Here is a 25,144-nt window from a genome sequence, read left to right as displayed (position 1 = left end):
GTGCAAGCACTCGTTTGAGGCGTACTTTGTGAAAAACTGGGATAATTGTCGTCACATGTGGTGCGCGTTTGAAAGGCAGAATGCTTGCACCCTGGGCAACAACATAAATAACCGTCTCGAATCTTCGTGGAAGCAGCTGAAAGAGCTTGTGGACTCCTTCATGCAAGTGGATGAGTGCATAGTGTCGATAATGGTCTACCAAGCCCAGGCGGAGAGGAAGTGTCTGGACGCGGTCTACAAACTATCTGTCGTGCATCATCCGAAGTACCATCACGAGATGAATTTTCTCTCGAAGTTGGTGAGCGAGCACGCGTGTGAGCTTGTGTACGAGCAGTACAGCTTTGCGATCACTACGGCAAAGTATAATTTTCACGAGGCGGCCACGAATATAATATACTTGATCCAGTGCAATACAGACGATGAAGACTCATTGGATGAGCCGCGCAGCGAGTACTCTGTCACGAAATCGAATTGGTCTTGCTCGTGTTTGTTCATGGCTTCGCGTTTGTTGCCATCTCATCATGTGTTCTTCATTCGGAAGGCACTCGACTTTGAGAACATTATTCCTACTCAGCTTCTGGATTCTCGCTGGCTACTATCGTTGCTTCGGGTGAAATCCGAATTGCCCCAGCTGTCCGATACACCGTTTCGCGTGTCAAGAGTGTTGAAGGAGGCCAATACGTATTGGGATTCCAACCGGAAATTCCGCGAAGCAAACTTCGTGGCAACTTCGATTAGTGAGCACTTGTGTGGATTGGGGATGGTAGAGTACCGGGCAGCGATGAAGGCTTTGCGAGGCGTTGCCACACTTTTCAGGCATGGGGAGTACAGTACCATCACTGAGATAGCTGGTGGTCGCGAACACGAAGACGGCTTGAGTGGTGAGGATATGGACACGACTGGTGGCGTGAGTCAATAGACTACAGACCGCGAATTGGTGACCGAGGCAACGGAGGTAGTTCAAGATATCCCGTCTAGACAAGTGGATACTGTAATCCAAACTGTGTCGTCTGCTTCTTCGCTGGAGAGCGCTCAAGCTCAAGCTGCGCAGACCCACCGGATTCGGGCACCGGGGATGAGCAGCTGGGCACAGGTGGTGACGAGTTTGGTTCAGTTGGGAACGAGACGTACACGGGTGGTGACGAAATGGAAGAGGATCCGACATCGATTGCTATGGAAGCCGAACAGTCCAGCTTTCAAAGCGAGACTCCTCACGAAAAAGACGACTACGGCTCGACACTTACCCTTGCAAACGTGACCGACGATTTCCAGATCATGAGTCCTCCAAAGTCCAAGGGGCGCCCGAAGCAAAAGCCACGGACTTTCAAAGCAAAGCGGAATCAGGCTATCGCAATGGTACAGGAAGACTTGGGCATGCACAAGCGCCAAATGAGTCTCCTGACAGTTTACGAACTACTTGATGGTGAACCCAACTACAAATCGACACACGAGAAGCTGCTGCAGTTCAAGGAGTTCGTGTTCGCCAACAAGCTCAAACCCCCCATCGCCCGCGAGATAACCAAACTACCCCTCACCAAACCCCTGACGCGACCAGAAGAAGTGGTGCGAATCTTTTCCAAGCAATTAATTAACAAGTGCACATCCAAGGTCACGGCCCACCAAGCAAAAAAAGGAACTTTGGAGATGCTGTTGGCACTTGAGATCGTTGGCGTTGGAGTGTTCGCGAACTCTACAATAGCGATCATGCGAAAGTGGCACACAACAGTAAAATTCGTCAAGAAGATCAAAAGAGCGCTGACCTGGATTGATCGGTTAGACTTCACGCGTCACGGAAACTCTAGTTTCTGCGTCGAGGAGGACCCCACTATACCTACGCTGCTAGAAGGTCTGTCAATTCTGTCGAGCGAGTATGCAGACATGGTGGACCTGGCTGCGAAGGAAACCCTTAGCGCCCAAGTCATGCAGATGATCCTACACAAACTATTTGGTGCGGATCCTAGTGTTCGAGTGATCGATCCGTCTAACCTGGGGAGTTCAAATGGAGCTGTAACTGGAGCTGTAACGACAGACAGTGTGCATTTTAAACGGGCGTTGGTGGGAACTACGAAGAAGATGAAAGTGCTGTTTCCAATTAACTGCAACAACAACCACTGGTGCGCTGTGCTGATGAATTTGGAGAAAGGCAGAGTGTACGCAACGACTCGATGGCATCCTCCTACGTTACCACTATCCGTGCTGTGGCACAGCAGATGATCACTATGCTACCAGACGGTGTCTGACCCAGTGCTCAAACGGTAAAGGGGTTACACGCACAAGTGGCTGCAAGTCACTTGTGAATTTAACAGATAGGATATCTGTTAAAAGTTTTAGATACTTCCTCACCTTGGTGTAAGACACACCAATGGATACATTGGAGTGGGACACCACAGTGAGTGGTCCACACATACCCAGAGATCCTATTGGTAGAAAGCAGCATCTTTCTACCAATCAGAGTCATGCATATTAGCGGGGCTCTGACAGCCAGCCGCTGCTAACCCCTTTCATAGATGATAAACAGTTTTAGCAGATTTAGGAGGAAGATCAATTTACAAACAATACAGTTCTCATTTTACCTTAAACTAGCTACTTGGTGTTTTATTTCATTTATATTATACTTGTGGACTCAAGTATTATTAATTTCAAATTATTAATAACTCCTACGCTTCCTCATACACGTGGCGCGACGCGTAAGCTAAAGTAGTGAGTCAAGTTAGACCCACTACACCTGGTAGCACTTTGTAATCCGTCCAACGACCGACTGCTTGACGTTCGTACGCGGTGTACGAACGCAGAGCCGAGAACCACATGAGCACGGAGGTGCCCGTGGAGAGCTCCAACACGCCTGCAACGCATGTTGCACGCGCTGACTGCCCCCACCTGTCTGACCCAGAGTGGGAAGCCCTCCAACGACTGTCAACAGTCATTGGAGAAGCGGCGATAGCTACGATGCTGTGTACGCTATCGCCGACGGAGCAACATGGTGTTGCTCTGGGCTTCATCATGAAGGAGCAGCGTGATGCTGCTTCCTCAGTGACGGCGTCGTCAGGGACGACACCGCGTGCTCAACCATTAAAGTTGAGCGTAAGCAATTACGTGGGAAGAGAGGGCGAGCCTCTCCTCCGATGGCTTGTCGAGCTCGACACAGCCATAGCGGCTCGACGCATCGTCGACCCGCTGTCGAAGGTCGCGTTCGCCATGTCCTGCCTTGGCGGACGCGCAAGGAGTTGGGCGTATGGACGCCGACTCTCCGATCCTACGTGCTTTAGCACGTACGAGATATTCAAAGAGGAGCTCAGACAAGCGTTTGAGCCCCCGCAAAACGAGTTCCGGTCGAGGGCGGAGTTCCTCGACCTTCAGCAGGGTAAGCATGACGTCCATGCTTACGCGCAGCGCGCACGATATTTGGTATCAAATATCGTGACTAACCCGATTGACGAGGCGACCAAGGTCGTCACGTTCATGAAAGGACTTAGAGATGGGCCCGTGAAGACCTATCTCTTCCGAGAGTACCCGAGTACTCTCGAAGCTGCAATCACCCTTGCCATGCAAGAAGAGTTTAGCCTGCGGCAGGCTAAACTTCATGTAAACGTACCGAGGCCGCAACCGCGCCCGGTAGCAAGGACGGGAGGTCCGGAACCAATGGACCTCTCGAACGCAACAACGGCTGGTTACCAGCAGCAGGGAGGCAACGTGCGATGCTTCCGTTGCGGAAGGATCGGTCACTTTGCACGGGAATGCACAGCTCCCATGCCCCCTGGAGGTGGCCGTCGTGGCGATGCCTAGCATCGCCACGGACCAACAAAAAACGCGGACATCCAGTAGACGCGGGGCGCCCTACTGGTAATGCAGTCGCGCGTGCCGACATCGGGCACGCGACACTGAGGACTGCAGCCCCCAGTGAGACCAGCTCTCACTGCAAGAAACAAGATGACAGGCCGAACCAAGTCATCTTGAAGGTTTACTCGAAGAGAACGAGTGACTCTCTTCGAGCTTTGATAGATTCAGGCGCGTCGAACAACATTTTCGACTACGGAACCTTCCGAGTCTTGACTTCGAGGAGGTAAATGTACCTCGAAGTCTTCTGGAGGTACGACTGGCAACAGGTGCGATCGTAAAAACCGAGAAGCGCGTCGTGAACGTGCGCTTCTCGTACAAACAACGAGTGTTTGTCGAACACTTTATCGTCCTGGACCTGGACGATAAGTTCGACGTAGTAATGGGCATGCCGTGGCTTGCACGGCATGATCCGGTGATAGACTGGAAGAAGCGCACGCTCGTGCGCTTCGGCCGCGACAGCGGAACAGAGAGCGATGGCCCTGTTACCGCAGCGCACGCACCAGCACGTGCGCGCGGCTCACCAGTCGAGACAGCGCTTAATGCTGCTGTCCCGGAGTGCCCAAGGGGTGCGCGAGGATGCGCACAAGTGGGATCCACGTCGGCGGTGCTGCCGACGTCGGAAGATGAGGATGTGTCGGTTCCGGGAGCGTTCAAGTACGCATGGGACAGTCCCTGACCCGAAGAAGTCAGGTCGACAACGACGCGTCGACTCCGGGAGTCGACGCACCCTCGGTGGTGAGGGGCTCCGCCAATGAATGGCGTCGAGGTGACGAAGGCGTGTCAACTCCGGGAGTTGACGCTGCAAACAGTGCGGACGGTTGCAAACGTACCGCACTGACGCAATTTGCATGCTGTCGTGCAGCCGGGCTGCACGACGAAGCGCCATGCGATCAAGCCGGGCTTGATATCGCGCGCCCGCAGACAGGGTCTGCCGGCGAAAAGACACATTACCGTGCAGCCGGGCTGCACGAGGGAAAATGCGGTCAAGCCGGGCTTGATACCGCGCGCCCGCGGACAGGGTCCGCCGGCGAACAACTGTCCACGGCCGGGCCTGGACCAGAAGAACAACTGTGCGGAGCCGGTCTCCGCACAACAAGAAGACGGCGCAAGCGGAGAACGCTGCGCAAGTCTCGGTCCGGGACCGAGACGCATCAAGAGCAGTCTGCTGGGCAGACTGAGGCGGTGACGTCGGATGTCGAGACGCTGAGCGTCTTGACGCGCACCGATACTGGATTCCAGTATCGTGGGATGGAACTCGCTAGTCCTCCTCCGACGGCGTCGGAGTTGACTTCGCTTCCAGCCATGAGCTGGAAGCGCTTCACGCGCGACTTGCACGATGGACGCATCGAGCAGGTCTGCGTTCTTTCGAACAGCGAAAGAATGGAGAGCGAGAGCGAAGAGCTGAGGCAGCTCTTCATGGGAAGTACCACTGAGAGTGAAGACACTCTCAGTGCGAAGACGAAGCGAGAGCGCTTCGAGGAACAAGGTTGGGACTCGTTAAAGTCGAGTCTCTATTACGAACTGTTGACTCCCGGAAGAGATTCCTGCGGAGCTTCCGCAGGATAAGGGTATTCAGCACGAGATTGATCTCGTGCCGGGCACGAAGCACTGTGTCACGCGGCAGTGGCCACTGCCGCGAGAGCAAGTAAAAGCGATCGACGACTTCTTTGAAAGTCGTCGCAAAGCAGGACAAGTGCGGGAATCAATGTCCCCGCACAGTGCTCCGACGTTCTGTGTCAAAAAGCCACAAGGCGGATGGCGCATCGTTCATGCCTACAACAAGCTGAACGATGCGACGGTACCGGCGCAGACGCCGATACCGCGAAAAGATGTTATCATCGATTCGATGGCCGGGAGCACCGTTTACAGTGCTCTCGACTTGCGAGACGGATTCTATCAGATCCTAATGCGTGAGAGTGATATCCCTATCACGGCAGTGAGCACGCCAAGCGGCATGCTCTGGGAATGGCTAGTAATGCCACAGGGGCTTAAGAACGCCCCTGCGACTTTCAACAGGTGCGTGACGCACTTGTTGCGCTCGGTGCGCGACTTCGCTTCGAGCTACTTCGATGATGTGTTCATCCACAGCCGGGCTGTGGACGGGAAGACCGACGTAGAGATGCACAGGGTGCATCTCCGGCAGCTACTTGAGCTTATGCGAAAGCATAAGCTCTACGCGAACCTGAAGAAGTGTATCTTCGGGGCGAGCGAGACACCCGTCCTCGGGTGTCTCGTAGGGAAAAATGGTGTTCGCCCTGACCCGGAAAAGGTCAGAGTGATAAATGAATGGCCAACGCCTTCAAGTGTCAAGGAACCGAGGCAGTTCCTTGGCTTGGCCACGTACTTGTGGAAATACGTGGAGGATTACGCGGGCAAGATCCGTCCGCTGTCACAGCTTCTTAAGAAGGAAGCTGTGTGGAATTGGACAGCCGATTGCCAAACGGCATTCGATGCAGTCAAGCGAGGCTTGACTGAGGCACCGATCTTGGCAGTGGCTGACCAAGATCGTCCATTTCACGTCGTATGTGACGCATCCGACTTCGCGATCGGATGCGCGTTGATGCAGCACGATCACGAGGGCCGTGATCGTGTCGTCTATTACCAGTCGCGTCAGGTGAAGGGAGCTGAGCGTAATTATCCGGTGCATGACAAGGAACGCCTTGCCATGAAATACGCACTCGCAAAGTTCGGAGTGTATCTACTTGGAAGTAGACCGTTCGTGGTCTACACCGACCATGCATCACTGCGCACCGCAGTGAAGTCGCCACACATATCACAAAGAATGGCGAGATGGCTCTCATTCTTTGCGGAGTATAACTTCCTGGTCGAATACAAACCCGGAAGATTGAATGTGGTGGCCGACGCGTTGTCACGTCGGTCGAATTATGCAGAAGTTGCTGACGTCAATGCCATTGACGCCATGCGAACGAGCACGCCCACGTCGTCTCTGTTGGACGACGTGAAGGCCGCGTTCGCGCACGACGCGGACGCGAAACTCTTGCTGGCCTACGGCACAGCAACTTCTGACAAGGCTCGTCAGAAGCTGCCCAAACACCTTCGTGCGCATGCACACCGCTATCGGGTGCACGACGGACTGCTTCTTTATAATGCAGTCGACGACAACGTGGATCGCGTTGTCGTGCCGAATGACCATGACCTGCGACTCAGGATCATGTACGAATATCACGATGCCCCGACCACGGGACATCTCGGACGTGAGAAGACATACGTTCATCTCACGCGTGACTTCTACTGGCACCACCAGTATAAGTGAGTGCGCAAGTACGTCCGTGCTTGCGAGGTATGCCGACGTGTAAATCCTGCGCCATTCGCGCAGGCTCCTTTGCAATCACTACCGACTCCGTCGGAGTGTTGGAAGTCCATGTCTTTGGACTTCATCTTTGGTCTTCCCCCGGACAGCGGAGGGAATACCGGTGTTGTGGTCTTCGTCGACCGCTTCAGCAAGATGGTACGTCCTGCTGCGGTGCCGGCAGAGGTGACCGCGAAGCAGACGGCCCGTCTGCTTGTCGACATGGTGTTCAAACACCATGGCATGCCGACCGACATCGTGTCGGACAGAGACCCACGCTTCACAGCGAATCTGTGGCAAGAAGTGTTTACACTTCTTGAGAGCCAGCTTTCAACGTCGACTGCGGATCATCCGCAGACGGACGGTCAAACCGAGCGCATGAACCGCGTGCTTGTCGACATTCTGAAGAGCTATGCTAACTCGCTCCAATATTGGAGCGAGTGTTTATCGATGGCAGAGTTTGCCATCAACAACTCAGTGCATGCCTCGACCGGGCATACACCGTTCTACGTGAATGCAATGCGGCATCCACGTCTACCGAGGTTACTCGGAGTGATGGCTCCCACTTTAAGTGGGGGAGGATCTACGACTGCAATACAGCAGCCGAAGAAAACCGCCGACACCTGCGCAGTGTCAGCTGCAACAGCGAAGAAAACGCATGAGTCTGCGCAGGGCGCAGACTCCTCCACCAACAAGGCCAACGACCACGGGTCTGCGCAGGGCGCAGAGACCGCAAAGAACCACGCAGAGGCCGGGCCTCTAGCGGAGAGCGAGTTGAATGACTTCAGCTTGGATGCAATCAATTTCATCGCCAAAAGACAAGCCGTAATTCGGTTTGTCTAAGACACAATAGCAGCTTCTGTTGATCAACAGAAGCTGAACGCAGACAATGTGGGCAGAGGCAACACAAATGAATTCAAAGTTGGTTCATTAGTTTTGTTAGCTACACAAAACCTGCCTAGACATGCAGTTTCGGATTTCGGAGCAAGCAAGCTTGCTCCGCGCTTCATCGGGCCGTTCACTGTGTTGGCACGGCACGGCAACGCATACACGCTAGACATACCGTCTAGCATGCGCCTCCATCCGACCTTTTACGTCGGACGGCTGAAGCCATACCTGTAGCACGAGCAATCTAGCTCGGCTGACCCGAAGCCTCGGCAGGAGCCGAGGCAGAAGCGGAAGCATTGGCCTCGGCGACGAGCAGCCTCTCCTCCAGCGCGCGGAGGTGCTGGAGCAACCCCTTCATCTGGGTCCCCAGCTCGACCTGGATATTCGAGGCGGTCTGCGAGACCGCCGCGACCTGGGCCTTCTGGTTCGCCAGCTCCTGTTTCAGGGCGGCGTACTCAGCGCCCTGAAGACGCTCCACGGCGGTCACCCGGTCGTGGAGAGGCGCATACTGATCAGCCCGGGGCTGATCATACCCGGGGCGTGTTCCCACCCCCGCCACCGCCGATCCGTGACGCCCGCGGCTCAACCCGCTGGATTGTTGAGCGGATTGTTGACCATAGTATCCCGAAAACGAACCCTCAAGGGGCTCGTTTTCGTATTCGTTGGAGAGGATTTCCTCCCCATCGAGATACATGGGAGCCGCGGAACGTCTTGCTGGAGGACGTTCCGGAAATGGTGAGGGCGTACGAGGAGCAGTACGCGCTGGCACAGCGGAAGTAATACGAGCGCTGCGATCATCGCTAGCGCCCGAACCCTCACGTGCTAAGAACTCAGCACGGAGCACTTTAAGACTCTCGGGCACACGGAACGACGTGTACCCGTTCAGGTCGCGGTCGCTCAAGCGGACCGCGCCTGGGAAGCACTTCGTGCACTGAAAGCCCTCGGGCACAGCGCACGGCACATTCGCCTCCTCCGTAGCAACGTGGAGTTGCTCCAACTTTCCACGCTTCGAGTACGTCTCGAAGCGATCACGCGCTTGCTTAATCCGATCACGGTAAGCACTCGGCTTCTTGTTGAAGCTCTCAACAAAAGCGTTCCAACTTTGACAAAGTGCCTGCCATTCGGGCACGTTGCTGCGAGAAGGTGTCTTCTTGCTTTGAAAACATCGGAGCTCATGGAAGAGTCCGATATAATAATTGCGCCTTTGATGCGTTTCCGCATCAAAGTGCAGCTCGGCAGCCACAGCGTCATCTTTGATGGCGCTGCATACGTACAGCGGCACCTCATTCGGAGGTACCGAGTTCCCATACCGGTCCGCGATCTCGGACGCGGACGGCATCCATGGATCGCGCGCTTCGCCTGCAGCGCGCGGAGAGCCTTAAGCTTTGGAATCACGCACTGCAGTTGCAGCGCGCGGAGAACTGAGAGCCCCAGCGGAAGCGAGTGGTGTATCACTCTCACTTCGTGAAGGCTTCGAACTCGAAGCGTCCGAGTCGTCCCCTTCACGCGGGCGAACGTTCTTGGCGTGAGGGTCGAGCGATTCGCTCGACACCGAGTCTTTGCGCTTTGAGGGCGAGTCCTCCTCACCCTCCATATCTTCATCGTCGTCGTCGAAGTCGACGACGTCGCCATACTTCGCCTTCTGGCGTTCGAAGTAGTCGTCGATGGAGAGATGACTCCACACCGACTTCGAGGTCTTCTTCTGAGGCGCGCTCATCGTTGAATGAGCGCGGATTTCTTCTCCAAACGCGAAGAATTGACGAATGGTCAATTCCAAAGATTGACGTGCGGGGACCCCGCGCGTCTAACCTTAAGGGGGGGATGGTGTAACGGGGTTACACATACAAGTGGCTGCAAGTCACTTGTGAATTTAACCTTTACTCCCCACAGAGCCCACGCGTGGGCTGTGGAGCCCACGCGTGGGCCCACCTATAAATATTAGTTTCGAAGCTACTGCAAATACCTAGTGTACGTAGTTCGTTTAAAAATAGAGAGGAAGGTCTGAGCTATCCAGCGCTTTTTTTTCGGTCACAAACGAAGCTGTCATAATGGTAAAACTCGCTGTGGGAAATCGTGTTCAAGGAAAGTCTAAAGGGACACTGGGCAAGGAGGGTGTCGTTCTGTCGATCGACAACAGCAAACGCCAGCCATGGTACAGCGTTCAGTGGGGCGATGGATCAGTACAGGCAGTGTCGGCGCGTGCAATACAGCTACTACAGCCCCTCAATAGCGATGCAGCCACGCGGAACCAGCCTACGGCGTCTCTAGAGTCGATGACCGCTTTACTGTTAGCTGGTGCTGATTCGGGGCTTGGCTCGGGTGACTGGTCATCTTCTGAGTCGGAATCGTCTTCAGAGGAGGAGGAAGATGAAGAAGATAGCGTAGATGTTACGTCTACGATGGTCTCTGGTATTTCTAACGACGGAAAAGTACTTGCCCACAACCGCATCTGGGAATTTTGCTCCGACCTTCTTGTCGACCCTGCAACGCTGCAACGCAAGCGCAAAACGTTTTTTCGTTGGCCATCGACGCTAGCATTAGGAGAAAAAACCTTCGCCAAATATTTCTACTTGATGTACCCGTGGTCAACTATACAAACAACTCTACAGCACACGAATACCAGGTTGGTGGAGCGTAAGCAGCGCCCAATTGCTGAAGGCGACTTGTTTCGCTTTCTAGGAGTTCGTCTTGCGATGACAGTCGAGCCTCGACGCGGTCCCTTGCGGACCTACTGGGAAAAAGCAGTCCCTGAGGGCATGGTTGGTACAGCCGCTAACTTTGGCGAGCGCTACTGCATTACCCGACATGCCTTTGAAACTATTTCGGCCGCGCTCTCTTTTTCCGATGATGTACCGTCAGATGACCCATGGAAATCTATTAGGCCGCTGATAGATGGATTTAATTCACGCCGTCGCGATGTAGTATCACCCGGGGAGATTATTTGCGTGGACGAGTGCATGAGCGCCTGGCAGGGAAAAGAGGGTAAATACTGCCACGATGGCATACCTCACAAAACCAAAATCCCAAGAAAGCCAGAAGGCGTGGGTGCTGAGCAAGCAAAAGCCACGGACTTTCAAAGCAAAGCGGAATCAGGCTATCGCAATGGTACAGGAAGACTGGGGCATGCACAAGCGCCAAATGAGTCTCCTGACAGTTTACGAACTACTTGATGGTGAACCCAACTACAAATCGACACACGAGAAGCTGCTGCAGTTCAAGGAGTTCGTGTTCGCCAACAAGCTCAAACCCCCCATCGCCCGCGAGGTAACCAAACCACCCCTCACCAAACCCCTGACGCGACCAGAAGAAGTGGTGCGAATCTTTTCCAAGCAATTAATTAACAAGTGCACATCCAAGGTCACGGCCCACCAAGCAAAAAAAAGAACTTTGGAGATGCTGTTGGCACTTGAGATCGTTGGCGTTGGAGTGTTCGCGAACTCTACAATAGCGATCATGCGAAAGTGGCACACAACAGTAAAATTCGTCAAGAAGATCAAAAGAGCGCTGACCTGGATTGATCGGTTAGACTTCACGCGTCACGGAAACTCTAGTTTCTGCGTCGAGGAGGACCCCACTATACCTACGCTGCTAGAAGGTCTGTCAATTCTGTCGAGCGAGTATGCAGACATGGTGGACCTGGCTGCGAAGGAAACCCTTAGCGCCCAAGTCATGCAGATGATCCTACACAAACTATTTGGTGCGGATCCTAGTGTTCGAGTGATCGATCCGTCTAACCTGGGGAGTTCAAATGGAGCTGTAACTGGAGCTGTAACGACAGACAGTGTGCATTTTAAACGGGCGTTGGTGGGAACTACGAAGAAGATGAAAGTGCTGTTTCCAATTAACTGCAACAACAACCACTGGTGCGCTGTGCTGATGAATTTGGAGAAAGGCAGAGTGTACGCAACGACTCGATGGCATCCTCCTACGTTACCACTATCCGTGCTGTGGCACAGCAGATGATCACTATGCTACCAGACGGTGTCTGACCCAGTGCTCAAACGGTAAAGGGGTTACACGCACAAGTGGCTGCAAGTCACTTGTGAATTTAACAGATAGGATATCTGTTAAAAGTTTTAGATACTTCCTCACCTTGGTGTAAGACACACCAATGGATACATTGGAGTGGGACACCACAGTGAGTGGTCCACACATACCCAGAGATCCTATTGGTAGAAAGCAGCATCTTTCTACCAATCAGAGACATGCATATTAGCGGGGCTCTGACAGCCAGCCGCTGTCAACCCTTTCATAGATGATAAACAGTTTTTAGCAGATTTAGGAGGAAGATCAATTAACAAACAATACAGTTCTCATTTTACCTAATCTAAGTCACTTGGAATCCTTTTGTTACTTAACTTATATTTGTGTATTCAAATATAATTAACCTAAGTAAATACTAAGTATTTACGCTTCCTCATACACGTTGCGCAACGTGTAAGCTAAAGTAGTGAGTCAAGTTAGACCCACTACACAAACAATCAAACGGTCACAGCTGGGTTGGGATGGGTGCTGCTTGGGTGTCGTAACTCCATCCTGTCCCGTCCCATGTGCACGAGTTGGGAGTGCCTATTTTTTCAATAGTGGACGAGGGTTTAGGCTGTTTGATGGGTCGAGGACATGTACCGATAAAATGGTACTTCGCGATTGTTCGAGAAGGTCTGCCTGCCTCGTCGCGTGGATGTGTCTCGAAGGTGTCTCGAACGCAATCGAGCCACACTTGCGCTCACTATACCGCCGCCCCGGCGCTGCACCTCGAAGCGGCAGTTGAAGAGCTGCAGCGAAAATGTCATCAATTCCTGGCCATTGCTCAATTGTCAACGTATCAACCAGCTCACCGACGGAACTCAGCGACGATCTCCATGCGCAGCTTCAACGGCGGAGGCGTGTGCGCCTACGGACTCAACGGACAGGCAGGTTTCCTCTTCGAGCGCAGCCAGAACGCACTGCGCCAACGCCGCTTCGACCGTGCGCGGGGCTTCATAAGCCCAGCGCTCAAGCGGTCCCGCGACCAAGACAGCGACAGCAGCGACGACGAACGGCCAGGACAGCGCCCCGTGCTGGACGGCGTCAAGCGTATGCGACTGTCGTCGCCCAAGAGCGACGTGGACTCGGACATGACGGACGAGGAGGCGGCCACGCCGCGCGCTACGTGGCGCGCCAACAAGGCCATCGTCCCGGCAGCCCCTGAGACGGGAAAGAAGCGGCCGCTGGTGTTCGCACCAGCGGTGACAGAGGGTGTGGAGGTGCCGTGGAAGGTGTCACGGCAAGAGGAGTTCTTGGGTGCTGAAGGTCCTGTGGAGATCCCGAACGACGCCTCGTGCAGAGCCATGGTGGTGTTCGACCCGTACCAGTCCATGAACTTGTCGCCGCAGCCGCGGGTGGAGCTCGTGGAGGACGAGACGCTCTCGGAGACGGACGCTGCATCGGAGAGCGACGAGGACAACCGGGTGCGGTTCGAGGAGCTGCCCTCGGACAACGACGAACCGGTGGACATGGATGTGGACTGAGGCGGGTTTGAAAGATGTCGTCTATCTACCCAAGTCACCACGGGGCGCGCGTGCAGCAATTTTTTGTGTCCAAGACCTTCTGCTCCGAGCTGCTTTCCAGCGCTGACATCCCTGTCCATCCTATTTAGCGAATCCGTAACCTTAAGGGCCGCTGCAATTCCATGCGCAGCTCAACCAAACAACATGATCCTATCTGTCTTGAGTCGTTGAGGTACTTCTCAGTTAGGTCTATAGTCAACACCGACGATGAGGACGTCCGCCTTGCACTTGTCCAATAGACGAATTGGACTCGTCGATTTCGCATTCTCAGCTGTTGCAGCACAACAATGATCTTCACGCACTGTAGCCATCTCTTTTTTCCACATGGCTACACGCATCCGCGGCAATTATTTCACTCCATTCCTCTTGCTCTACGTATGCCACAATCGACTAATTTTTTTGTTGTTGTCACAATCAGTCGAAGAGCTACGCTAAGCAAACAATCTCTTCAAGCACGATGTCCCGCCTGCTGCTGCGCTCGCTGCGTTCTCCCCCCGCGGCGGCGCTGGCCGTGTGTTATGATGTCGTTATGATAGGAAGATATGATGCACTCTAATTGGGTCTTAATATACTATTAAATTAGCCAATAGGAAAAGTACAGGTCACCTACTTGTGTGCACCACACACAACCTGCCGAGGGATGTAAGAGGAGGAGGAGGACGCGTGGCACCGCCACTGCAGTCCCCCTCACTTCGAAACTGACGGCCTACAGCTAAGGCTGACATTTCAGATACGTGCTCAATCTCCACGCACTATGAGCTCTGGTCGCAATGGGGGCGCTCCAACTCTTGGGCTGGAGAAGTTCATGGGGAACAAGGAGGGGGAGTACACCATGTGGAAGGACAAGTTCCTTACCTACATTAAGGAACAGGACCAAATCTACGAGCGCGGGCTTTTGGAAAAGGACGAAAGCCCCGCCTCTGTGTTGATGGTCGACTTCCTGGATGGACATCCGGAAGAACCGATCATTACGGTCGGTCAAGCCACCACAAGGGAGGAGGCAAAGGAGTTGCGTTGGCGCCGCCAGCATTGGACTAGGGCTAACTCGGCCATGCTGAACCTGCTCAACCAATCGGTGACCAACATGTTCCTCTCGGGACTTCCAAACCCGGTGTCCAGCATGAGGCCCTGCGACATCTGGAAGCTGCTGGAGAAGACGTATGGGGTTGGGGACGCTGGAGGTGTAATCGAGCTACGCCGAAAGTGGGATCGGATTATCGCCTCGAACTGGAGTGACTTGGGGACCCTATTCGCCCAGTTGAAGCAGCTCCGCAACGACATGAACCGGAAGATGACGGGATTGGTTGGCAAGGAGATTGTGACGGAACACTGGCTGTGCATGGAGGTGCTGGCTCAGCTGCCCAGCGAGTTTTGGGGAAGCTCCATCAGCATGACGGCGGAATGGTTTTCCATCGAAAATGTCGAAATAAGCTTGCGACGCGTCTTTGGTGATCGCTCCAAGAAGGAAATCAACATGCTCACGGAAAAGAAGCGTCCCGTCATGATCAATGTGGCGAAGAAGTTCACGGGGAAGAAGCGCAACCAAGTTGAAGCGACGAGTGCTGAGCCTGGCAGCTGCTTCTACTGCTTTGAGGACGGTCATCGTAAGAAGGACTGCCTGATTATGGCGAAAGATCGCGATCCGAAGAGACCGGGTGGAGCGTTGTTCCGCTCGAACATCCGGGCTGCTCCGAGTGCGAAGAAGAAACGTTTGATGGCGGTGAAGAGGGACCCACTCCGAAGAAGAAAGCAGCCAGCGAAAAGGGCTCGGAGATGACGACGGCGGAAGCCCACGCCTACGACCAACAACTGGCAAAGGCGATTGAGGACGCCGACGAATTTGCGTTTGAAGAGAATGTTCCGGTGAGTGAAGGCGAAGAAACCGAGGACAAGGTGTTCAACCCAATGGACATCGATGCTGAGGTAAGGAAGCATTATGGAAGGTACTTATCTATGTTAAAGGAATTAGAGGTAACTGATGATCTGTGGGTTGTCGATACTGGCGCAGGACACGCCGTAAGCCCAAGTCGACACTGGTTCAGTAGTCTTGGACGAGGCCAACCTCACACATTTGAGTACGGAAACCGGGGCACCTCATTGAGTACGCTACAAGGCACGGTGAGATTTAGTATACTCAAACCAAAAGGGTATTACAGTGATATCTCAATAAAGAATGTTGCCTTTGATAAGGAGTGTAGTAGCAATTTGTTAAGTGCATATTACCTTGCAACGCAGGGATATTGGCACATTCAGGATAAGAGCGGGGAGTACCTATATTTTCTGGATAAGAATAATCGGTTCGTATTTGCTGCAGTAGCAATAGACGAGGTGTACTACCTCCCAGTAAAGAATGGGAGATAGTACTAAAGTACTATCGGCTAAAAGTATTAATCCCAAGTTCATTCATAACGCAATGAAAGAATGGCACTTGCGACTAGGTCATGTTGGAAAGGACCGGTTGATGAGCATCTTGTCCAGTGCAGTAATTGACGGTGCGCCTTGTCTCGAACGAAAAGACATGGCAAAGATAGCCTTCTTTGTCGCACATGTGCACTGGCTAAATCTCGTCGGATGTCATACCGAAACATGATAGGGGCAAAAGCAACTGAACCACTGCATACACTTCATATGGACTCATTAGGAAAGATAAAACCCCTTGGTTTATATGGCACAGCAGGTTTTAAGTATGCCCTGGCCGTTGTGGACGACGCCACTGCCTATAAATGGTATTTTGTGATGAAATCACTAAAGGAGGTGGGAGCGAAATTAACAACTCTCATTACACAACTAGAAAAGCAACTTCCATATACCGTCAAAAGGATAAGGACGGATGGTGGTACAGAATTTCTCAATACAGTTGTGAAAAGTACTGTACTAAGAAGGGCCTGATATTCCAACAGTCAAATGTTGAATCCCAAGAAGAAAATGGCTCAGCCGAACGAGCACATCAGACCGTTATGGGTAACGTTAGGTGTGCCTTGGTAGGATCTGGTATGGCTGCAAAGTGGTGGCCAGAGGCGTTGATGTATATGACCTCCGTAGTCAATCGAGTACCAACAGTCAGATTAAAGGGTAAAACACCGTATGAAGCGCTATATGGGAAAAGCCTAGTGGGTTAAGCTTGAGAATATGGGGTAGTACCTGCTACGCTCATATTCCAAAATCTAAACGAGCTAACCAAAAGCTTAGCGATAGAGCAGTCGAGTGTAAACTACTCGGGCTCTCTGACAACTACAAAGGATACCGACTCCTTGATGTGAAAGAGAATAAATACCTCATAGCCCGAGACGTCAGGTTTGACGTCACGTCTACTGCAGGCCTAATCGCCAAGTCGTTTCCATCGGGAACCGTTGAGGTCAGTCAAGAAACCATAAACGAGGTGTGTGGGCTAGGTAAGAGGACACGGGATGCGGTTGCACACGCTCCAACAAAGCACAGACGAACAGAGGAGTCGCCATTGCCCTCAATGAGTACGGAGACAGTGGGAGATGTGGGGCTAATGAAGGCGTACCCCAATTCCACGGCCTCGTCGAAAACGGACGGCTAATTCTCGGCTAAAAGACTACGTGGTGGCAATTAACACGGTCACGCGGAGCATTAAACTAATACCAATTCCGAGATCACTCAAAGAGGCAAGGCAGGGACCTCATGCCAAACAGTGGGAGGAGGCATTATTAGTTGAGTACCGGGCACTAGTTAAAATGGAACTTGGGAGCTCGTCCCGCTACCTAAAAGGCCGAAAGGTACTCGGCTGTCATTGGGTTTTGACGTAAAATACAACCCTGACGGTACAATTGATCGTTTTAAGGCACGACTTGTCGTCAGAGGTAATACACAAATATATGGGATTGACTATGATGAGATCTTCTCTCCAGTGGCACGGTATGAGTCGCTGAGATTGTTCTTAGCCATAGCAACTATACAGGACTTGTATGTCCATCAAATGGATGTGTCCACTGCATTCCTCAATGGGACCTTATTTGAGGATATATATATGCAACAACCTCACGGATTTCGGCATGGGAACGCTTCAACAGTGTGTAAGCTAAAGAAGAGCCTTTATGGACTCAAACAGGCACCACGCATCTGGTATGCGCTTCTCAATAAGTTCTTACTTCAATTAGGGTTTTCCCGGTGCAAAAAGGAGTACTGTTTGTACCGGCAAAAGTGGGAGGTAAAAGGAGAGAAACACATAGTACTCATATGCGTATACGTAGATGATATTACTATCGCTGCAAGTAATATGATACTTATGAATAAGGTGAAAGCCAAACTTGCCTCACGATTTACTATGAAAGATCTAGGCGAGATCCACTACCTCCTCAAAATGGAGATAAAAAGAGATAAGAAAAACAAAATTCTCAGTATGTCCCAACACAAGTATATTATGGACTTACTACAGAAGTTTAATATGACTGAGAGTGTAGCAGAGCCAACACCTCAAGCCAAAAGTATAGTCCTCGAAAAGGAAGTTAGTATGAGCCCAGAGCAAATAGCAGCTCAGCCATTTGATTATAGGGGACTTGTGGGGTCTTTGATGTATCTAGTCCGTGGTACGCGCCCTGATATTGCAAACGCAGTCAGAGAACTAAGTAAGTTCCTGTCTTGTTATAACAAAACTCACTACAGGGCAGCACAGAGAGTACTAAAGTATCTGAAAGGAACGTCGACGTATGGTCTCATATTCGACGGAAAAAGTAAAGAAGTATTATATGAGATATACACAGACGCGAGCTTCGCGAATGCTAATGAGAATCGAAAGTCAGTGACTGGGTATGTGAGTATTATGGCCGATGCCTGTATTACATGGAAAAGTTCGAGGCAAGATACAGTCAGTCTCCACACAGCACAAGCTGAATTAATAGCAGCAAGTGAGGGAATAAAAGAGAGCGAATGGTTGTGGTACCTACTGGAGGAACTGGGCTTTAAGCAAAAACAACCGATAGTATGCTGGTGTGATAATAAAGGAGCAATTAGTATAATAAAGGACCCAGCTAACCATGCTTCCACAAAACATATTGATATTAAAGGGCTTTATGCGAGAGAAGTACATGACGATGGAAGAATAGTAGTAACATACTGCAGTACAAATGATATGGTTGCAGATGCCCTCACCAAGGCACTGCCTCAAACTCAATTTGAGAAGCTGAGGAACCTCATGGGGTTAAGGACCTAAGCCTACCCTTACCACGGCAACATAGCATGGGTAACTCGTGACTTGCGATCTTTTGGTATCACTTGATTGTGAGAAACCATCGGGTCTGCGATCTTTCGCTAGTATGTCTTTAAGATCCACCATGTGGTCAAGTTCAAGCCAGCCGGCTTCAAGTTGAAGTGCAAAGATACGTTTGAGCCAAGGACAAGTAAAGGACAAAGACTTATGCGATAAGACTAAACAATAAGACGCAACGTTATCGTATTATTAAGACTCTCAAATGCTAAAGTTTTTGGTTAAAGACTAGACTAGGACGAACCAATATGAATTGGTCCAAGCACAGCCAGAGCCACCGTTGACCGCAGCCGAGGTTATGCGGCGAATAGGAACTGTGCCACGCGCGCGCCTCGGCCTCTGGATGGTGGTGCCACAGGATTGCTCCTGGGCTTTTAACCATGTTTGTCCTAGCCCCCGAAGGTTTAATTGCGGCCATAGGCGCAAAGTCGAACCGAAACCTTAAAGCAAAATTGAAAGTGAGGAGAGTGGAGAGCTTGAAAGGCCAACAAGGAGGCCAATGCGAGCCCCAGAAGCAATTAAGTAATAGGCAGAAGTCATAAGAAATCCAGGAAGTCATATGAAAAGTGGGGTTTCAGAATTATAATTTTCAGAATTGACGTATGTTTTGGCTGTAATCACATCTTGTGATATGCCGAAATATTGTAATATAGTGAACGATCATATGAGCCAAAAATATGTTTTTCTGGCTCTGTGAGAAAAGTATTAGAAATTTATTTCTAATGGGTAAGTTACGATGCAGATCCCAGCCGTCCTAATAAATTCGGGAAATCTGTAAATAAAAGTATGAAAGAGGACGCTGTAATGCCATGTGACCTAAGAAATCAAGTAAATTAAGTAATCTTAGGTAAACAAAGGATCGGCTAACAGCCGTCTTAAGAAAGGATGGAAATCCGTGTGGTGAACACAAGATGCGATCTGAGATGTGCCAGAACTTTTAGTGGGAGTGTTATGATGTCGTTATGATAGGAAGATATGATGCACTCTAATTGGGTCTTAATATACTATTAAATTAGCCAATAGGAAAAGTACAGGTCACCTACTTGTGTGCACCACACACAACCTGCCGAGGGATGTAAGAGGAGGAGGAGGACGCGTGGCACCGCCACTGCAGTCCCCCTCACTTCGAAACTGACGGCCTACAGCTAAGGCTGACACCGTGGCTGCCGCCAGTGCATTGCCCCTACTTCCCTCCCCCGCCCGCCTCGAGGCCACGCAGAAGCCCACCTTCTCGGAACGCACCGTGGGCAACTACGAGAACCGCCTGCGCAAGTTCAGCGCGCCCGAGCGCGTGTTCGAGTACTTCTCGAGCGTGGAGATCGAGCGCCAGTTCTTCATGACGCGCGACGACCTGGCGCGGGCTGTCACGCCCTACACGTACCGCCACGGGGCGCCGCTGGCCTCCAAGAACCCAAAGTTCAACGCCCGAGCGAGGGAGGACAAGAACTCGCCCGACGTGGCGGAGGAGTACCTGCGTCGCGTGCAGCGGCTGCTCATCGACAAGGAGAACGTCACGAACCAGGACGTGCAGGAGCTGCTGGCCTTCAAGGAGCAGCAGCAAGTGGACTTCGAGACGCACGTGCGGACGCTGCACGCGCTGCAGGTCACGAACGCCGAGTTCGAGCAGTTTGTGGTGGTGAGTTGGTGTTTTTGGGTGGTTGGATTGAGGCTGAGTGGGTGGTTATTTATGGGTTTTGGGTTTTATTGGGTTTTATTGCAGCTGCACGGCGGTGAGCCCCGGGAGAAGACGTTCTTTGACCTGGTGGATGCGGACGGCGACGGGCTGATCAGCTACCCGGAGTACATGTTCTTCAACACGCTGTTGGCGAGTGAGTGAGAGGTGTGCGTGGAATGGGGTGATGAGGTTGTTGGGGACTTAGTTTTTGTTGTGGTGGTGCAGTTCCGGAGAGACAGTTTGAGCTGGCGTTCAAGATGTTCGACACGGACGACAATGGCAAGCTGGACCACAGGGAGTTCAAGCAGGTGGGTGATGGTGGTGGATGTGAGTTTGGATGGATCGGTTAGTTGTTGTTTTTTTCACTTTGTCGGTGTTATGGTTAGATCATGGAGCTGATGCGGTTGCGCACGCCTGCTGGTCGTCAGGACCGCTCGCTGCATGACGACGACGACGTGCCGATTTTCAAGCACCTGTTTGGTGAACTGGCCACGGAGTCGCTGTCCTACGAAGAATTCTGCGCGTTCCGTCGTGACCTGAAGCAGGAGATCATGCGCATTCAGATATCCTTTTCACCTTCCTATCATTGTTAGAGGGTTGTATGTTGTGTGTGTGGCTTTAATTGGTTTCCTTAACGTCGAATTACTTCGAGCAGTATGATGTTGACGGCGATGGGACCCTATCGCCACGTGAGTTTGGCATGTTCTTGGTTTCGCATGTTGACCAGGTAAAGTTTCCCCCCTGTAAAACGTGTTTAGGTTGTTGGATAACAATGTCTTTTGTCATTACTGCAGCGCCACATCGAAATGTGGGTTGACCGTGTCGATAAGCTGCAGAATTTGAAGGTTCGTGTCCTGGTGATTGTAATGGCTGAGCCAAAGATCATAATCTAATCGTTGGCTTGCTGGTATGAACTAAAGGGACACATCACGGAAAAAGAGTTCATGGATTTCAATGTTTTTCTGGAGCACCTTGACGAATTGAAGGTGGCCATGGATCTTGTCATGCAAGAGCGCGGTGTAAACAAAGGTATGCGCAGTTTTTGCAGGCTGGAGGTCATTGCTGACAATGTATGATATTGTGTGCAGACCAATTCCAGCGCGCTACGAGGGCTGCATTGCGTGGAAGCAAGACTACTAAACCGGTCACTCCTCTGCAAATCGACATCCTGTTTGCACTGTTTGATCTGGACCGTAAGCCTGATTCGGGGCCCTACTTAGATTTGTACCTTGGCCTAATTCAGCTAAATGCCGTACTGTGCCATACTTTGTAGACGATGGACTCCTGTCTACAAAAGAATTTATCGAGGTCATGCAGACGCGCAAGGACAGCGGATTCAACGAGGTACCTAGATTCAGCGCGTGCCATTGACTCTTTACTGCTTCTCTCTAACTTTTTATTTGCTCTTAAGCCTCGCGATACTGGCGTTCTCAATTTCTTCCAGCGCATCAAGGAATGCATTGAATGCATTCTGTAATTCCGAGTTGGAGACACTGTCGCCCTGCTGCATTGGAACAGCGGCGAATGTGTTTGTTTCAAGTACCAGCTTTCTCCCGTTCTAATTGCTGTTCACAATTCTATGTAGATGTCCCGGAATATGGACTGAACAACACTTGGGCATTTGGAGCGGCAGCATTTTCTTCTTGTTTATTGGTTTTGTCTTTCTAGGACGACGGTGTCCACTTTGGACGGTTGGTGGCGTCAACAGCAATAACTGCAATGTCCGCCTTACAGTTTCCGAATGGCATAATTCGTTTTCGCTAACTTGTCTAGCTCGTTCAGCTTCCGCTTAATTTCACATACATTTTTTCTCGTATTCTATGAAGATTTCCCGGAATATGGACCGAACAACACTTGTGCGTTTGCCGCGGCAATATCTTCCTCTTGTTTCTTGTTTTTGTCTTTCTTGCCATCAGAAGATGGGGACGACGGTGTCCACTTTAACAACTTGTTCTTGAACTGCGAGAGTCCTGACGATGCGCTTTCCTTGGTGATGTACCACTTCAGATGTGACTCAAACTTCTGGAGCAGCTTCTTCGTCGTACAAAGCTTGCTCTGGCAAATGTACGGTGGCAGGTCCAGGTCAAAATGACTCAAGTTCACGAAGAAGCCGTTACAATTGATCCGCAAGCGCACATTGCCCACTCTGACGTACTTGACGTAAAATAGTTCGCAGTCGTCTGTGGCCGGGGACTCACTTTCATCGGGCACTTCCTCGGAGCTAGAAGCAGAGGTAGGCGAGTTCGGCCCACCGGTTGTCGAGGAGTTGCTGCTGGATTCTATAAACATGCTGCTGCTTGATCCAGCGGAGTTGCTCTTTTTCAGCGGCTTGATTGTGGCTTGTGGAAGTGGAGAACCTGGAGGCACCCGAGCCTTCGTAAACGGCGAGATGGAACCTCTCTGACACGATGGAGTGCTACTACTTGCCGATGTTGGTGAAACAGGTCCGTGCGTTGATTTCCGACCGAAAAAGACTTGTTCCGAGTTCTGCGAGCTGGCAGGGGGTGGAGTAGTGTTCTCAAAGAAGAACTTATAAATGAGCTCGTAGAAATCTGCAGCAAGTTGAATAACGATCATGTTCGAAACCTCTGGGAACATGCTGACCTCCAGAACTTCCAGCACGCGAAGCTTTTGTCCGTGAACTCGGACGATCGGTCCACTTTCAGCGCGAACCACCAGCATCCCCTTCTGGTTACCAACAGAAAGCTTGGAGCCGCTGTCAAACCGCTTATCAACGAGTAATTTCGCCTTCAACACCGCCGTTGGGTCCTCGAACGGCGCAGAGGTAGGGCCAGGGTGCAGATTATTGATCTCGAGCCATTGGAGATTCAACGTGAGCTTCGTGCAATGATTCGTGAAGTACGTGTGACAACCCGTAAATCCTTGAATGCGGATACTAACGAATTCGTGGTCAGCTCCTGCGATTTCTGGACTCAGTCGCAGTCGCCACTGCATACCAACAACTTTGAAAGAAATCGCTTTCAACGTGGTGGCTTTGGAGCGGAAGGATGCGCCTCGCGTACGAACTTCTCGATTCCGCAGCTCCTCTTCAAGAAGAACGTGTAATTTCTTCGTGGAGGTGGACGCTACTGCAGCATTTAAGTTGGAGGAAGATGGAACGAAAACTGTTATATCGCTTCCTTCAAGCTGCTGCGGGGTCTCGGTTGAATAGGTCCTTGGGGTGTGTGTACGCTTCGGCCGTCTTGCTATTGATGGTGGTGCTAGCAGTACATGTCGGATTACGTTCATGAGTTGGTAGAACTGATGTCGATCAGTTGAAAGCTGTAAGAACGACAGATCCACCTCCGTACTGGTGGCATTCGTAACTCGCGCATGGGTGTACGAAGTGGTAAGACTGCACTCCTCCATAATCTGCTTCAGCAGAGTTGATCCCGACGTCGATGGCGAACTCATGTCCGAATGTGAGTACCACAATACGCCTGCTGAAATGTCGACATCAATCGGAGCCACATGGGCCGTGACGTTGTCAAAGGTCAGATTTGCGACCGTGTTGTTTTCGCCAGCATCAGTGCCGATCTCAAAGTGAATGTGCTTGGATGCTAACAGCATGTTGCTTCGCGTGTTTTCCTCGCGCACATTGATCTGCGTATCATGTATGTCTACTGTGTAAGCTTTCATAGCAATCGCCACTTTTGGCGCATCATAGTCACTAGTGTCTTCACCGAGGCTTCCACGCGAAGAACTACTATCCTCACCAAGAGATTTAGAGGACATGTCACGGTCGGAGTCCTGGCTCATCCCTAGTTTTCCTTGTTGCAGCAAGTCCAGCAGCGTGTCTCGAGTACTTCCTCGGCGATTCAAGAGCCGGGGAGTTTCGGAGTTACCACCAACTGGTTCGACCTCAGAAACAAAGGAAGCAGATCGAACGCTGCTCCCCTTTTCAAGACAGGAAGGTGAAGGCGGTGCCGCTTCAAATTGCTCCTTGTTGGCATCGCGCTGGGCACTCAAAAGCAGTTGAAGACTCTCGACAGTCGTAGCGACCATATAGAAAACGCTGTCTCGAGTTTGAAGCGTCCACAGAAGCCTCATCGAATCAACCTGAATTGGACACGAACCGTCCTTTAGGAAGAGGTTATCCATCGAGGCAGATCGGCGTTTAAGTCGCGACAATCTCTGTTTGATATTTTGTGTCCAATTCTTCGCGGAACGGGGCGACTTCGGAGAAGAAATTGCAGCGGAGGATGTTCTCACCGATATTGGAACCTGCAACATTGGTAGCCGTCCAACTGGTGTTTCTTGCTTTGTAACTTTCGAAGTCTTGACGATTCCGAACTCATAGTCGACCAGAGTGAAAGTTTCGTGCATTTTGTCAAAAAAGGTTGAGTTTGATGGAGCAAACATCGCCGTGACGTCGTCATCAAGGATATCCCAATCTTCCGTATCACTCGGTGTGTACGTATTTCGATAACTAGTTCCGATCGTTTCCAGTGAGAAGTTGGAGATCAGTTCCGATCCAAAGGGAAGCACGTCAGGAATTGTTTCCTCCGCAGACGCAAAATCATCATCAACTTGAAGTAGATATCCGCGAAATAAATGCAAATAGACTGTCGCCTCCCAAAGCTTCCACTGCCGACGGTTGGCCTGTTCCGAATCTAAGGACCTATCAGTCCTTACCACACCATGGGTAAGAAACT

At 51.5% G+C, this 25,144-nt stretch overlaps 3 protein-coding genes across 3 annotated transcripts; 2 read left to right on the top strand and 1 right to left on the bottom strand.

Moving 5' to 3' along the window:
* Positions 1-12,897: 12,897 nt before the first annotated feature.
* IUM83_02319 (Cellulose synthase 4) lies at positions 12,898-13,545 on the top strand (the record flags this gene model as incomplete). Its single annotated transcript, XM_067926228.1, has 1 exon — positions 12,898-13,545. The coding sequence occupies one exon, from the start codon at positions 12,898-12,900 to the stop codon at positions 13,543-13,545; it is 648 nt and encodes a 215-aa protein (XP_067796775.1).
* Positions 13,546-19,991: 6,446 nt separating this feature from the next.
* Positions 19,992-21,149, top strand: IUM83_02318 (Calcium uptake protein 1; the record flags this gene model as incomplete). The annotated part of the gene is made up of 5 exons (XM_067926227.1): positions 19,992-20,450; positions 20,535-20,643; positions 20,715-20,797; positions 20,876-21,077; positions 21,145-21,149. 5 exons carry the CDS (start codon positions 19,992-19,994, stop codon positions 21,147-21,149), a joined length of 858 nt encoding a protein of 285 aa, XP_067796809.1.
* Positions 21,150-22,307: 1,158 nt separating this feature from the next.
* IUM83_02317 (uncharacterized protein) lies at positions 22,308-23,444 on the bottom strand (the record flags this gene model as incomplete). Its single annotated transcript, XM_067926226.1, has 1 exon — positions 22,308-23,444. One exon carries the CDS (start codon positions 23,442-23,444, stop codon positions 22,308-22,310), a length of 1,137 nt encoding a protein of 378 aa, XP_067796585.1.
* Between the last annotated feature and the right edge of the window lie 1,700 nt (positions 23,445-25,144).

This window comes from Phytophthora cinnamomi, assembly GCF_018691715.1.
Source record: "Phytophthora cinnamomi strain GKB4 chromosome Unknown Contig16, whole genome shotgun sequence".
In the NCBI taxonomy this organism is placed as follows: domain Eukaryota; phylum Oomycota; class Peronosporomycetes; order Peronosporales; family Peronosporaceae; genus Phytophthora; species Phytophthora cinnamomi.
The sequence above is the reverse complement of the archived record's forward strand: the minus strand, read 5'-3'. Positions and strand labels throughout refer to the sequence as shown.